General features: G+C 43.6%; 2 protein-coding genes across 4 annotated transcripts in view; one reads left to right on the top strand and one right to left on the bottom strand.

Annotated features, from left to right (window-relative positions):
- The window catches only part of SMAP1 (small ArfGAP 1), a 167,569-nt gene extending 165,279 nt beyond the window's left edge, over nt 1-2,290 (top strand). For all 3 annotated transcript variants that reach the window (XM_081250745.1, XM_081250744.1, XM_081250746.1), the window contains one exon: nt 1,311-2,290. In XM_081250745.1, coding sequence (XP_081106871.1) covers nt 1,311-1,454 — 144 coding nt within the window. In that variant the 3' untranslated portion in view covers nt 1,455-2,290. The remainder of the gene's footprint in view (nt 1-1,310) is intronic.
- A 142-nt stretch (nt 2,291-2,432) lies between these two features.
- B3GAT2 (beta-1,3-glucuronyltransferase 2) overlaps nt 2,433-15,336 on the bottom strand; it is a gene marked incomplete at its 5' end in the record, with an annotated part of 91,995 nt that continues 79,091 nt past the window's right edge. The window contains 2 exons of the mRNA XM_081250747.1: nt 2,433-2,806; nt 2,887-3,035. Coding sequence (XP_081106873.1) covers nt 2,720-2,806; nt 2,887-3,035 — 236 coding nt within the window. The 3' untranslated portion in view covers nt 2,433-2,719. The remainder of the gene's footprint in view (nt 2,807-2,886; nt 3,036-15,336) is intronic.

Raw genomic sequence — 15,336 nt, 5'->3', positions numbered from 1 at the left:
ACCGACATTAGCAAAATCACTGTATATCCCATGAATGTTCCAGGTTATTATTTACTATCACCATTTAAAGGAATGTCTATATGACATTGGTCTGTGCACTCTGGGAATCTCAAAACTTGTAAGTGCCAAATGTCAGTAACAGCTTTTGTGCAGCCGGAATGCTGAAGCAGACGCAGCTCCGGTTAGGGTGCCTGCTGACCCAGTAAGGACTTACCCCACCTCACTGGCGGGCGCGCCGAAGGGTGTGTTCTTCTCCAGCTCTCTCTCGGGGGGTCTGCTGGCCGTGACAGGTACTGAACATCCTCCAGTACCTGGGAAGGAGTGACCTGCCCCTCCAGACCCTGTGCCTCCTCAGCGATGTGGTTACGGTTAGGGTTTCTGAAGAACTAAGAACTGCAAACGGTTAATACAGTCCAACCCTGAGCATAGGTTTTGAATCCACTCTACTTAGTGGTACATCTCCTTGCCTTTCCTTCACTTACCATCAGTCTTGGAAGGGAGAGCACCACAGGGGAGGGTTAGGAGGCTTATGTACACACGACTCCAGTCTGGAAGAAAAGTACATGTAATCTTACATCTTTAGGACTCCAGTCTGGAAGAAAAGTACATGTAATCTTACACCTTTTGTCATATAATAGGCGTTTATATGGTTGTCTATAGCAAAAGAAAAATATGTTTTATGACCTTTTTTAATATTTATAAAGTATACAGAGCTATTTAAGACTTGAATAAAGACAGCACAATTGCCATCATATACAATTCATAATTTTAGAGTAGTTTACTTTCAAACATTTCCTTAGTCCTTAGTAGTGAAACTATAGTTGAAAGCATATCCTAGAAAGTATATAGTTGAAAGTATATGCTAGTGTAGTTGAAAGTTCGAATAGCAGACTCATGGCACATCCCGATATGAATTCAGAGATTGCTTTGGTACTTTTTCCAGTTGTGGTTAATCTTTCGGGGACAAGAAATTGAGTCCAGAAAATGAATAAATATAAAATGATTTGAGACCACTTTATAGACAGGGCTGAAAAGCGGAAGGAAACAGCAACCAAGAAGGGAACACGGTAGCTATTTGCTTTCTGTGGAGAATGCATCGTGTGGTCGTCTGCTTTTACCCCAGGGCTCGGACAGCTTTTCACATGGATGAAAAATACTTAGGGTTGCTATTAAGCGTCCGTGTCTCTCTGAGTAAATCAACTTCGAGTAAAGGCCCACTTCTACTAAAATAGGCTGGCTATTAAAAATGTCTAGCAGTGGCTGAAGAAACCAGGCCTGAAAAGTGAAGGATGCCTTTTGTGTGTTCACAGGTGAACCAGCAGATGGCTGGCCTGAGCCTGGGCGGCGCAAGCCCCGCGGCGGGCTTCAGCCAGCCCCCCAGCACCACGGCGGGGGCAGCGGGGTGGTCGGGGGCCTCGTCGGGTCAGACGCTCAGCACGCAGCTGTGGAAGTGACCCTGCAGCACGGCCCACCGCACTCCCCCGCCGACATTCCTGCGGAGATGCAGCCGGGTTCCCCTGTTCATTCATGTACATAATATTTTTTTCTTTTTTCCCCATTTGTTCATATTAAGAATTATCTGACTGACCGTGTTGGTCTGTACTGATGGATTAAATTTGCTGTGGTGAAAAGCAGGGTGAGAAACCATTTCATGTTGAGGGCAGCTTTTGCTCACATTCCCCAGGATTTCATAGACACAGTATCTGGGAAGCTGCTCGGTCAACGTGCATAATCAGTTTCCCTCTCGATGAAATTATAGCTCTCATGTTTGCATATAAGGGAAGTAGCTATCATGTTTGTTAGTAATACCTCTAACAGTATGAACCCCACCCCCAGATTAGCCAGTAATCCTGTAGGAAGGTACTGTATGATCAAATGTTTAATCATATAAATAGAATGTCAATGTATCACTGAGCACTGTTTTCTAGTGTATCCAGATTCTTTTATGTCATCATTCACGTCACTGTGCTGTTGCTATGATGTGCTTTAACCGGGAACGTGGTTAGAAAAAGGAAGATAAACCTGGATGTTACTACAAAATTAGTTGTTTAACGAATGTTTGAAGAAGTCAGATTTTACCTGCCTCCCTTGTAATTGGGATCTCTTCCTATGTACACACAGTGCTAACAAACACGAGACTTTTCTCTGCACTAGATGCAAACAGGGTAACTAAACAAGCCACTTCAACCCTTGAAGGCGTATCCAGGTTTATGACAGTAATTGTGTTTACATTTTATGGTGCCTAGTACTGACAGATGTCATATCCCTGTATTAAACAGATGAATCCATAGACCTTTTTTTGTGGGTTTTATTTCCTATGATGTATACTGCCACCGATCTTACAAAAGTTACTTCACGTTGCAGAGTCACAAATTGGGAATGTGTTGTTGACAGAATACTTGTCATCTGTTTGTTTTGAAAACCTGTTCAGTTCTACCAATTAATTATAAGGCCAAATGGGAAAAAAAGTATGTAAGAAGATTCTCAGAATGGTACTAGCCTGCGTGCCATTAGCCGTGCTGTACAGAGACCCTGCGGGTTGGTTGTAAGGGAGCATGCAGAACAAACGGAGACAAGAGTGGATGTCTCTACCCGCGCTCAGCTTCCGGACATGACCGCCCTGTAAGCAGGTGCCTGTCGGGAGGAGAGCAGAGGAAACGGCCCCCGGGTGCCCGCAGCCCTATCCCGCACGCCCGCCAGAGCACCAGCTGCGGCTCCGTCACACCTCGATCGTCACCGTGTCCAGGTGGTACTTGGGCTCGTTGGCTAGGTTCACCTTCTCTGTCCGAGTGTGCCACACGAGGACCTGCGGGGAGGAGACCTGATGGGTAGCCACACTCTCAAGGGACACACAGCAAGGTCAAGCGGCACGAGTGAAATGAATACCTTGGTGCAGTTACTTGCTTTCGGTTCCAGTTCTTCGACGGTCGTGATCTGCTTTAGAAAGTCAGATTCCTGCATCCCGGGCTGGGACCCACGACGCTTAAATACAGCTTTGGGGTTGGACAAGATGACTTGAAGGCTTACAGCAAATCCTTTGTGAAAGTTAAAAAAAAAAAAAGTCTTTAAAATACTGGTGTACTTCTCTTTTTTTCTATATAATCTTGGTCACATCAAAACCCGTTTTTTTCAGTATCTACCGTGGGCCAAGTCTTGGTTCACAGAGTTGAACAGGAGTGTTACCTGCATCATCACAGTCTCAGAAGGACAGCCCGCCTTTACCAATAGAGCACGTCTGCCGCCCTGATCGAGGCTGTGTGTAGAGGGGTGGCTTCTGGACACTACGTAGCCTGTTGATGACAAAGGGTGCATGTCGCAGAGGCCGTCACAGCCCCCGCATGTTTGGCCTCTGGGAGTAACTAGAACTCAATACACCTGAAATGCACACAGACTCGCCCTGCCTGTCCCCGGGGAGGAGGCCACCCCGCTTTCCTGCCTGTCCTCTGACATCTCCATGTGTTCCTACCAAAGCCAGCGCTGCTCTGATGGACCCTGAGGTTAGAAGACGGAGGAATACAAGTCCGGTCAGTTAGCTGGGAAATAAATACTCTATAGTCATTTGGTATAAATTTCCAATTTGATTCATTCTGAAAAGCAGGGCGTGGGGGGCTGGAAATCAGTGCAGGAGATGATACCAGGCCATTTGGCAAATTTGGTTTTTGTAGTTCATTTTTCAAGGAAACAAATGAGTGTCAACTTCCTTAAATGGTTTGGTGTTACGAAAATCATTGCTGTTTAGTCTGTAGTTTAACAAACTCTGTGTTACAGGCTTAGCCATTAAGCGCTCCACAAGCCGTCTCTGGAAGCAGCTGTCACAGCCGTCCTAATTGTTGTGAACGTCTGTCTGCACCCCGACCTCTGCTCTTCACGACTAAGCTGACACTGGAAAGCCAGGCACCCGTCCAGAGTCAGGAGGATCAGCCTCCAGGAACGTTTTCTTAGCAACTTTTTGCCCTTCCCTACAGTAACGGAGCTGATTTACGCTGCTTTGTGCAAACGTGTAGTTAGCAAAGTTAGTATCAAATGATTCCAGTCAGTCGGGGGGAGCTGTGAGCAGAGCACAGCCAACATCCCCTTAACCTCTCCAGATGCGGGACTGCAGACACACGCTCCCGACCCCGCTGCCCCCGTGGGAGAACGCACCACGAAGCTGCCTACAGACACAGGTGGGTACCGCAGGTGCTGAGCGAGGCCGAACACGGAGACAGGTGCTGCAAGCGTTGTCCCGAGGCCTGGCCCGGGATCTCCACCAATCCTGGCGGGGCAGCACGTCCCGGCAGAATTCGGAGTTAGCACCTCCGTTTTCTCGTGGGTCCTTGAGCGGCTGAGAACCGGCCAAGTCACTCAGCCTCTCTCGATTCTGAAACTCCCGTTTCCTCACCCGCAAGGGTGGCGTGGCACCCCCTCCCCTCACATCTGATGTGAAATTAGTGAACAGAAAGACTTCACTAATGCAGAGCTCTGTTCAGAGGACCCTAAGAGAGATAAATGCCAATACCATTGTAAATACTACATTGAGGGGAGGTGGATTAGCCACCGCTTATGGCTGGAGAACCGTGTTGACGGGAAGAGGCTCAGGAAAGTTCCAGGCCACCTGCGTTTCACCCCACTTGGCTAACAAGTCTGAAGCCTTCCTCGGATGTGGCTTCAACGGCCCCGGGCCCTAACAGGAAGTCAAAGGTTCAAATGAACACAAAGTGACTTCTACTAGGTCAACTCAGATCTTAGGATGAAAAGATTTCTGGGGTTGTTTCATGTGCTTTAAGTAAGCTTCATCTTTTTTTTTTCCTAGTTCAGAGTCTGCCCTTTTTAACCATACTGAAGCTCCTGGTATATTTCTCACATGGCCTCAAGGTACTGATTTTATTTCCCCATTCTCATAAAAAAAAAAAAAAACAGTATCCGAGTTGCGCAGAAGTCATTGTGAAAATTATATGAAGCCACTTGGATATGACTTTCTCTGTTTTCCCTCAGACTAACACATTCATCATCGTGACCACTGAAGGATTCAGAGTAAGAGTGTCTTCTTGCTTTCTGTAGCTCGGAATATCCTGCTAGCTCTTAAAGCAGTTATACTGCAAAGTCTACCATATAGACAGCTAGAGCTGACAGCCAGCTGTGGAGCTACACCCTGCTCTGCTGCAAGGCCCTTTCCTGGTCCCACTGGAGAATGGGGTGCAGGCTGGCAGCCCGGGGAGAGAATTGGAGGGCAGCCGGCTCACCACCGCGGCAAAGTGGTTTTCTATTTAATACAAAAGGTGGGGGACATTCAGACACCCCCCCCCCTCCACTGTCTTCACCAGGCCCTGCTCAGTGAGCTCTTCAAGGGAAGCAGGTCACAGAAGCACGGGGAAACACTCGAGAACTAGGCCAAGCCCTGGGCTGCCTTCTGGGGAACCATCTGACCTGCTGTGAACCTGGGAGTTAGAATCCTCCCTCTGAAAGTCGGACAAGGAGTTTTTCGCTCCTAAACCATTGCTTCCAACCCAAGATAGGTAACTTGAGTTTTCTTCATTTCCAAGCACTTAGGCCTCAAGTATCGTATGTACCCTTCCCTTTTGTCAGTGAAGTTAATTTAGTTTTAAAGATGTTCTCAGAAGCCTTTGAGATACTAGGAGCTTTATAAAAATCGTGGAAGTAGGAGTCTCTGTCCTGGTCAGTTGTGTAAAAAAGTGCAAATGAACACTGGTTATTCACAGTGAAAGCAGGATTTCCTGGCTTCTTCAAGTGGATGGGGTGGGTGGTGGGGACCCAGTCCCTCCCAGTCAGAAGGACCGCCTGGCTCAGTGTATGTTTCCAATGAACAGAGGCAGCTCCAAGTCCATCAGGCCATTTCCACTTACTTATGGACAAGATGGCTGAAGCAACAAGGACTGGGTTTTCCCTACTGTCTTAAATAGCTAAAAACCAGACAAAACATTTGAAAAAATAGTTTCTAGCACTGGGGAAAAGGCACACAGGACAGAGATCTCTGAAAAGAAGAGACAAATGTGAGCCCTACAGTTGCCCCAGCTTCCCGCTGAAGGCTACACCCCTGGGAGGGGAACACACACAGCTCTGCCGTCTCCTTGAGCTGAGGAAACAGAATGGAGAACTCGGGGAGGCCAAGACAGCTGGAATTGAGGGGGCGTCACCCCGAGAGCAGAGGGCTTGCCTCAAGTCCTGCTGAGTCTGGTCAGTAGATGCTGGTGAGACTCCCTGAGTTCAAGAAAGGAACCACTGGAAGGAAACAGGTGGATGGATCAATCCCTAGAGGCCACTCAGGGCTGGGACAGGCCACGTGCCCCATGGCCAGGGCACAAAGGGCGACAGCTGGGATGCTCGGAAGAGTGCTTGCACGGCCACTGGTCCACTGTGAGGCCAAACTAGCCCTAAAATTAAGGCTTAGCTGGTTTGCCCAACACTTTTAAAGTAAGCCAGGAAAGGATCAAAATGTTTCTAAGTAACTGTAGCCCAGAAAAAAGCTAAAAGTAAATAAACAAATACATATATAACACGCAAACATAATTAGATACACACCCGCATGTGTATGTGTGTATATATGTATGTAAAATATATGTTACACATTTTATATATACAAATACAATGAAATATAAAGAACTAGACATTTTTTTTCTAGAACCTAGCAACATAAAATTTTTAATGCCTGAGATACAAAAATGACCAGATGTGCAAAGAAGCAGGAAATTACAATCCCATAATGAAAACTCAGCAATCCCACTCCTGGGTATATATCTGGAAAAAAATATAATTTGAAAAGATACACGTCTCTCAATGTTCACAGCAGCACCACTTACAATAGCCCAGACGCGGAAGCAACCCAAGTGCCCACCAACAGATGAATGGATAAGAAGATGCGGTATACATACACAATGGGGTATTACCCAGCCATAAAAAAAAATGAAATAATGTCATTTGCAGCAACATGAATGGACTTGGAGATGATCATATTAAGTGAAGTAAGTCAAAGACAAATAACCATATCATACCACTTATATGTGGAATCTAAGAAATGATACAAATGAACTTAATTACAAAACAGAAATAGACTCACAGACATAGAAGACAAACTTGCGGTTACCAAAGGGGAAGGGGAGGCGAGGGATAAATTAGGAGTTTGGGATTAAAATATACATACACGCAGTAGATATAAAATAGATAAACAAGGAACTGCTGTACAGCACAGGGAACTATACTCAGTATCTTGTAACAACCTATAATGGAAGAGAATGTAAAGAAGAATATATAAATATATAACTGAATCACTAAAAAAATTGTATAATTTCCATGTGTACAACATCATATTTCAACTTCTGTATACACTACAGTGTGCTCATCACCAAAAGCTGAGCCTCTTTACCCATTTGGCCTTCTCTCTACCCACTTTCCCCTCTGGTAACCACTACTCTGTTCTATATATCTGTGTTTGGTTTGGTTTGGTTCATTTGTTTGTTTTTCGATTCCACACATGAGTGAAGTCATACCATATTTGTCTTTCTCTGACTTATTTCACTTAGCATAATAGCCCTCAAGGTCCATCCCATGTTTTCACAAATGGCAGGATTTCATCTTTTTGTTTGTTTGTTTTTGTTTTTCTTATGTCTGAGTCCACTGTATATACATACCACATCTTCTTTATCCATTCCTCCACTGAGGGGCAGTTAGGCTATTCCTATATCTTGCCTATTGTAAATAATGCTGCAACGAACATAAGGGTGCATGTACCTTTTCAAATTAGGGTTTTCATATTCCTTGGATAAATATTCAGAAGTAGAATAGCTAGAAAATTAATTATTCTTAAATTTTTTTAGGAATCTCCATACCATTTTCCATAGTGGCTGCACCAATTTACGTTCCCACCAACAGTGTATGAGGATTCCCCTTTCTCCACATCCTCTCCATCACTTGTTTTTCTTGCCCTTTTAATGGTAGCCATTCTAATGGACGTGAGGTGATACCTCATTGTGGATTTGATTTGCATTTCCCTAATAATTAGTGGTGTTGAACATCTTTTCATGTGCCTGTTGGCCATCTGTATGTCTACTCTGGAAAAGTATTCAGGATGTTTGGTTTTTTGTTCTTGAGTTGTATGAGTTCTTTATATATTTTGGATATTAGTGCCTTATCAGATGAATGATTTACAAATAGCATCTCCCATTTGGTGGGTAGTCTTTTGGTTTTGTTGATAGTTTCCTTCACTGTGCAGAAGCTTTCTAGTTTGATGTAGTCCCAATTGTTTATTTGTGCTTTTGTTTCCCTTGCTTGAGGACACACATCCAGTAAGGTATTGCTGAGGTTGATGAAAAAATATACGGCCTGTGGTTTCACCTAAAAGTTTTGTAGTTTCAGATCTTACATTCAAGTCTTTAATCCATTTTGGGTTAATTTTGTGAATGATGTAAGATAATGGTCTAGTTTCATTCTTTTGCATGTGACTGTCTAGTTTTCCCAACACCATTTATTGAAGAGACTATCCTTTCTCCATTGCATGTTCTTTGCTCCTTTGTCATATATTAACTGTCCATATACATGTGGGGTTATTTCTGGGGTCTCAGTTCTGTGCCATTTATCTGTGTGTCTGCTGTTCTGCCAATACTGTGTTGTTTGGATTACTATAGCTTTGTAGTATAATTTGAAATCAGGGAGTGTGATACCTCCAGCTCCATTCTTTTTTTTATCACTATTGTTTTTTTGGCTATTCGGGGTCTTTTGTATATCCATATAAATTTTAGGATTTTTAGTTCTATTTCTGTGAAAAATGTCATTGGGATTTTGATAGGGATTGTATTGAATATGTAGATTACACTAGGTGATACGGACATTTTAACAATGTTAATTTTTCCAATCCATGAGCATGGATTAACTCCACTTCTTTGCATCTTCTTCAATCTCTTTCATCAATGTCTTATAGTTGTCAGTATACAGGTCTTTCACCTCCTTGGTTAAATTTATTCCTAGATATTTTATTCTTTTTGTTAAAATTATAAATGGCATTTCTTAATTTCTCTTCCTGATAATTCATTGTTAATGTATGGAAACAACAGATTTCTGTACACTAATTTTGTACCCTGCAGCTTTACTGTAGTCATTTATTACTGTTTTTTTGGGGAGACCTTAGGGTTTTGTATGCATAATATCGTGTCATCTGTAAATAGTGACCGTTTTACTTCTTCCTTTCCAATTTGCATGCCTTCTGTATATTTCTCTTGACTGCTCTGGCCAGGACTTCCAATACTATGTTAATAAGAGTGGTGAGAGTGGGCATCCTTGTCTTGTCTTGATCTTAGAGTGATAGCTTTCAGTTTTTCACAGTTGAATATGATGTTATCTGTGGGTTTGTCATGTATAGCCTTTATTATGTTGATATATGTTCCTTCTATACCCATTTTATTTTTTTCCATGAATGGGTGTTGAATTTTGTCAAATGATTTTTCTGCATCTATTGAGGTGATCATATGATTTTTATTTTTCATTTTGTTAATGTGGTGTATCATGTTGATTGATTTGCAGATGTTGAACCATCCTTGCATCCCTGGAATAAATCCCACTTGATCATGATGTATGATCCTTTTAATGTATTGTATTCAGTTTGCTAATATTTTGTTGAGGATTTTTGCATCTATGTTCATCAGAGATACAGTTCTGTAATTTTCTTTTTTGTGTGTTTCCTTGTCTGGTTTGGTATCAGGGTAATGTTGGCTTCATTATTATTAAGTTATGAAGCATTCCTTCCTCTTCAAGTTTTTTGGGAAGAATTTGAGAAGCATAGGTATTAAATATCCTTCAAAATTTTGGTAGAATTTCTTCTTTTTTTTTAGATTTAGTTGTCTGTCCTCTTCCACATGTATCATTTCTATTTTTCTGTCTGCGAGCTTGTTAATTCTCTCTTCCATCCGATCTGCTCTGTTTCCAGTGCCTTCTAATGGGTTCTCTTCATCTCCTATATTGGGTTCTTCAGCTCCAGAATTTTTGCTTTGTGCTTTTTTAGAGTTTCAGTCTCTTTGGTAAATTATTCCTTCTATTCGTTCACTTTATTCCTGAGCTCAGTAAACTGCCTTTCTGAGTTTTCTTGCCACTCACTGACATGACAGCTCATGACAGCTGTTTTGAATTCTCTATCAGTTAGATGGCAGTATTCCGTGACTTTAAATTTGGTTTCCGGAGATTTGTCGTTTTCTTTTTGTGATGCTGAGTTACCACGGTTTTTTTACGGTACTTGACGAGTTGTTCCTTTGCTGGTGCATTTAAAGTAGCGAACACTTTTCTTGTTTAGGTAAAGCTTTAAAAAACTTGATTCTAACAATTCAACAGGATAGAAATTAGAGGCTTTTCTTTTGTTTTTCAGTAGGCGGCGCTACAGCACAAGATTTTGGTTTCTCTTACTTAGGCTGCCTCTGGCTATATTTGAGAGTCAGCACTTTCCCCCCTCCACTGCCCCTGCCAGAGGTCTCACCTGGTACCCTTGTTGTTGCTGCTTGTGTCTCTGGGGTTGCTGGCGCCTTGCTGTTGCCAGTATCACTGCTGTCACTGGCATCACAGCTTGGGGCCCTGGGATGGTGGGTGCCTGCACTTTGTCCAGAGTTGCTGAGGTCAGGGGCTCTACAGCCATGAGGGGAGATAGCGGGTGGTGGGGGAGCTGGGGCTGTGGGTGCCTCTGCCACATAAGGGGTTGTTGGGCTGCTGCTGCTCCTGCTGCAGGTGGGAGAGTCGCAGGTGCCTCCATGGCGGGATGATGGGGTCGCAGGTTCTGCTGCCACTGCTGCCTGGTTTCCTGTGGCCAAGGGCCCTGCTGCACCAGGAATCTGGATTCGTATGCATGGCCTCCCCTGCTGCTACTGGGTTCTCTGGGGCTGCAGGCTCACCTGCCACACTCCCAGGGTCAGGATCACAGGCTCTGCCTTGGCTGTCTGCTCCAGGCTAACCACCTTTAGATGTACAGATGTGTGGAGATTGCTGGCATCCTGGCACGTTGGGCAGAGGAAACCTTGTAGATTGAAGGGAGAGATAAAGGGAGCATCTCATGCTGCCATGATGCTGACATCAGGCACTAAACACTTTTATTAGGTAAGAAGAAAGGTCTCAGCTCAATGAACTAATCACTCACCTTTGTACACTAGAAAGAGAAGAGTAAATACAAGCCAAAAGTGAATAGAAAAAAGGTCCTGATAAATACAATCTGAAATTACTGAAACAGAAGTAGAAAACAATAGAGAAAATCAGTGAAATCAAAACTGTGTCCTCTGTTGCGGGGGGGAGTGAATAAAATTGATCAATATCTACTTTTACTTATCAGGAAAAGAGAAGACACAAATTACCAGAAATGAAAGAGGAGCATCAATACAGATTCTACAAACATCAAAATGATAATAAAAGCATATTATGAAAAACTTGATGGAAGTAAATTTCATAACTTAGAGAAAAATGGACAAATTCCTTAAAAGATACAGGCCATCAAGCTCGCTCATGAAAATTAGATAATCTGAATAGCCCTGGATCAATGAAAGAAATTAAGTTTATAGTTAAAATCTTCCCACCAAAACAAACAAAAAACAAAGGTAAAAAAAGACCTTCCAGGCCTAGAGAGCTTCACTGGTGATTTCTAACAAATGTTTAAGTAAGAAATAATATAACTTTTCCAGAGTACAGAAAAGGTGGGAATACTTTTCAAATTCTCTGAGGCCAGTAGTGCCCTGATGCCAAAATCAAACAGAAACATTACAAGAAAACTACAGACCAGCAACCTGCATGAACACAAACAGAAAAATTCTTAAAGTTCTAACAAATTGAATCCAAAAATTAAAGACAACAAATCGCGGAGATATAGGAAGATGGCAGAAGAGTAAGACGCGGAGATCACCTTCCTCCCCACAGATACACCAGAAATACATCTACATGTGGAACAACTCCTACAGAACACCTACTGAACGCTGGCAGAAGACTGCAGACCTACCAAAAGGCAAGAAACTCCCCACGTACCTGGGTAGGGCAAAAGAAAAAAGAGTAAACAGAGACAAAAGAATAGGGACGGGACCCGCACCAGTGGGAGGGAGCCGTGAAGGAAGAAAGGTTTCCACACACTAGGAGCCCCTTCGTGGTGGCGACTGCGGGTGGTGGAGGGGGGAGCTTCGGAGCCACAGAGGAGAGAGCACAGCCACAGGGGTGCGGAGGGCAAAGCAGAGAGATTCCCGCACAGAGGATCGGTGCCAACCAGCACTCACCAGCCCGAGAGGCTTGTCTGCTCACCCACCGGGGCAGGCGGGGCTGGGAGCTGAGGCTCGGGTTTCAGTCGGAGTGCAGGGAGAAGACTGGGGTTGGCGGCGTGAACACAGCCTGAAGAGGTTAGTGCGCCACGGCTGGCCGGGAGGGAGTCCGGGAAAAAGTTTGGAGCTGCCGAAGAGGCAAGAGACTTTTTCTTCCCTCTTTGTTTCCTGGTGCATGAGGAGAGGGGATTCAGAGCGCCGCTTAAAGGAGCTCCAGAGACGGGTGTGAGCCGTGGCTACCAGCGCGAATCACAGAGACGGGCATGGGATGCTAAGGCTGCTGCCGCCACCAAGAAGCCTGTGTGCGAGCACAGGTCACTGTCCACGCCGCCCCTCCTGGAAGCCTGTGCAGCCTGCCACTGCCAGGGCCCCGTGATGCAGGGACAACGTCCCCGGGAGAATGCATAGCACACCTCAGGGTGGTGCAACGTCACGCCGGCCTCTGCCACTGCAAGCTCGCCCCGCACTCCGTACCCCTCCCTCCCCACAACCTGAGTGAGCCAGAGCTCCCGCAGCAGCTGCTCCTTTAACCCCGTCCTGTCTGAGCAAAAAACAGATGCCCTCCGGCTACCTACATGCAGAGGCAGGGCCAAATCCAAAGCTGAACTCCAGGAGCTGTGCGAACAAAGAAGAGAAAGGGAAATCTCTCCCAGAAGCCTCAGGAGGAGCAGATTAAATCTCCACAATCAACTTGATGTACCCTGAATCTGTGGAATACATGAATAGACAACGAATCATCCCAAATTGAGGAGGTGGACTTTGAGAGCAAGATTTATGATTTCTTCCCCTTTCCCTCTTTTTCTGAGTGTGTATGTGTCTGCTTCTGTGTGAGATTTTGTCTGTATAGCTTTGCTTCCACCATTTGTCCTAGGGTTCTATCTGTCCGTTTTTTAAAAATTTTTTTATTAATAATTACTTTTTATTTTAATAACTTTATTTTATTTTATCTTATTTTATTTTATTTTATCTTCTTTTTCTTTTTTCTTCCTTCCCTCCTTCCTCCCTCCCTCCCTTCTTTCTTGTTGTTTCTCTCTTTCTTTCTTCTAATTCTTTCTTTCTACTTTTTCTCCCTATTATTCTGAGCCGTGTGGATGAAAGGCTCTTGGTGCTGCAGCCAGGAGTCAGTGTTGTGCCTCTGAGGTGGGAGAGCCAAATTCAGGACACTGGTCCACAAGAGACCTCCCAGCTCCACATATCAAATGGCGAAAATCTCCCAGAGATCTCCATCTCAACACCAGCACGCAGCTTCACTCAACGACCAGCAAGCTACAGTGCTGGACACCCTATGCCAAACAACTAGCAAGACAGGAACACAACCCCACCCATTGGCAGAGAGGCTGCCTGAAATCATAGTAAGTCCACAGACACCCCAAAACACACCACCAGACGTGGACCTTCCCACCAGAAAGACAAGATCCAGCTTCATCCACCAGAACACAGGCACTAGTCCCCTCCACCAGGAAGCCTACACAACCCACTGAACCAACCTTAGCCACTGGGGACAGACACCAAAAACAACGGAAACTACGAACCTGCAGCCTGCACAAAGGAGACCCCAAACACAGTAAGATAAGCAAAATGAGAAGACAGAAAAACACACAGCAGATGAAGGAGTAAGATAAAAACCCACAAGACCTAACAAATGAAGAAGAAATAGGCAGTCTACCTGAAAAAGAATTCAGAATAATGATAGTAAAGATGATACAAAATCTTGGAAATAGAATAGACAAAATGCAAGAAACATTTAACAAGGACCTAGAAGAACTAAAGATGAAACAAGCAACGATGAACAACACAATAAATGAAATTAAAAATACTCTGGATGGGATCAATAGCAGAATAACTGAGGCAGAAGAACGGATAAATGACGTGGAAGATAAAATAGTGGAAATAACTACTGCAGAGCAGAATAAAGAAAAAAGAATAAAAAGAACGGAGGAAAGTCTCAGAGACCTCTGAGACAACATTAAACACACCAACATTCGAATTATAGGGGTTCCAGAAGAAGAAGAGAAAAAGAAAGGGACTGAGAAAATATTTGAAGAGATTATAGTTGAAAACTTCCCTAATATGGGAAAGGAAATAGTTAATGAAGTCCAGGAAGCACAGAGAGTCCCATACAGGATAAATCCGAAGGAGAAATACAGCAAGACACATATTAATCAAACTGTCAGAAATTAAATACAAAGAAAACATATTAAAAGCAGCAAGGGAAAAACAAATAACACACAAGGGAATCCCCATAAGGTTAACAGCTGATCTTTCAGCAGAAACTCTGCAAGCCAGAAGGGACTGGCAGGACATATTTAAAGTGATGAAGGAGAAAAACCTGCAACCAAGATTGCTCTACCCAGCAAGGATCTCATTCAGATTTGATGGAGAAATTAAAACGTTTACAGACAAGCAAAAGCTGAGAGAGTTCAGCACCACCAAACCAGCTTTACAACAAATTCTAAAGGAACTTCTCTAGGCAAGAAACACAACAGAAGGAAAAGACCTACAATAACGAACCTAAAACAATTAAGAAAATGGGAATAGGAACATACATATCGATAATTACCTTACATGTAAATGGACTAAATGCTCCCACCAAAAGACACAGATTGGCTGAATGGATACAAAAACAAGACCCATATATATGCTGTCTACAAGAGACCCACTTCAGACCTAGAGACACATACAGACTGAAAGGGAGGGGATGGAAAAAGATATTCCATGCAAATGGAAACCAAAAGAAAGCTGGAGTAGCAATTCTCATATCAGACAAAATAGACTTTAAAATAAAGACTACTGGAAGAGACAAAGAAGGACACTACATAATGATCAAGGGATCGATCCAACAAGAAGATATAACAATGGTAAATATTTCTGCACCCAACATAGGAGCACCTCAATACATAAGGCAAATACTAACAGCCATAAAAGGGGAAATCGACAGTAATACATTCATAGTAGGGGACTTTAACACCCCACTTTCACCAATGGACAGATCATCCAAAATGAAAATAAATAAGGAAACACAAGCTTTAAATGATACTTTAAACAAGATGGACTTAATTGATATTTATAGGACATT

This window comes from Mesoplodon bidens (assembly GCF_964165515.1).
Source record: "Mesoplodon bidens genome assembly, chromosome: 12".
Classification (NCBI taxonomy): domain Eukaryota; kingdom Metazoa; phylum Chordata; class Mammalia; order Artiodactyla; family Ziphiidae; genus Mesoplodon; species Mesoplodon bidens.
Note: the sequence above shows the minus strand (reverse complement) of the source record. Positions and strands in the feature narration are given on the sequence as shown.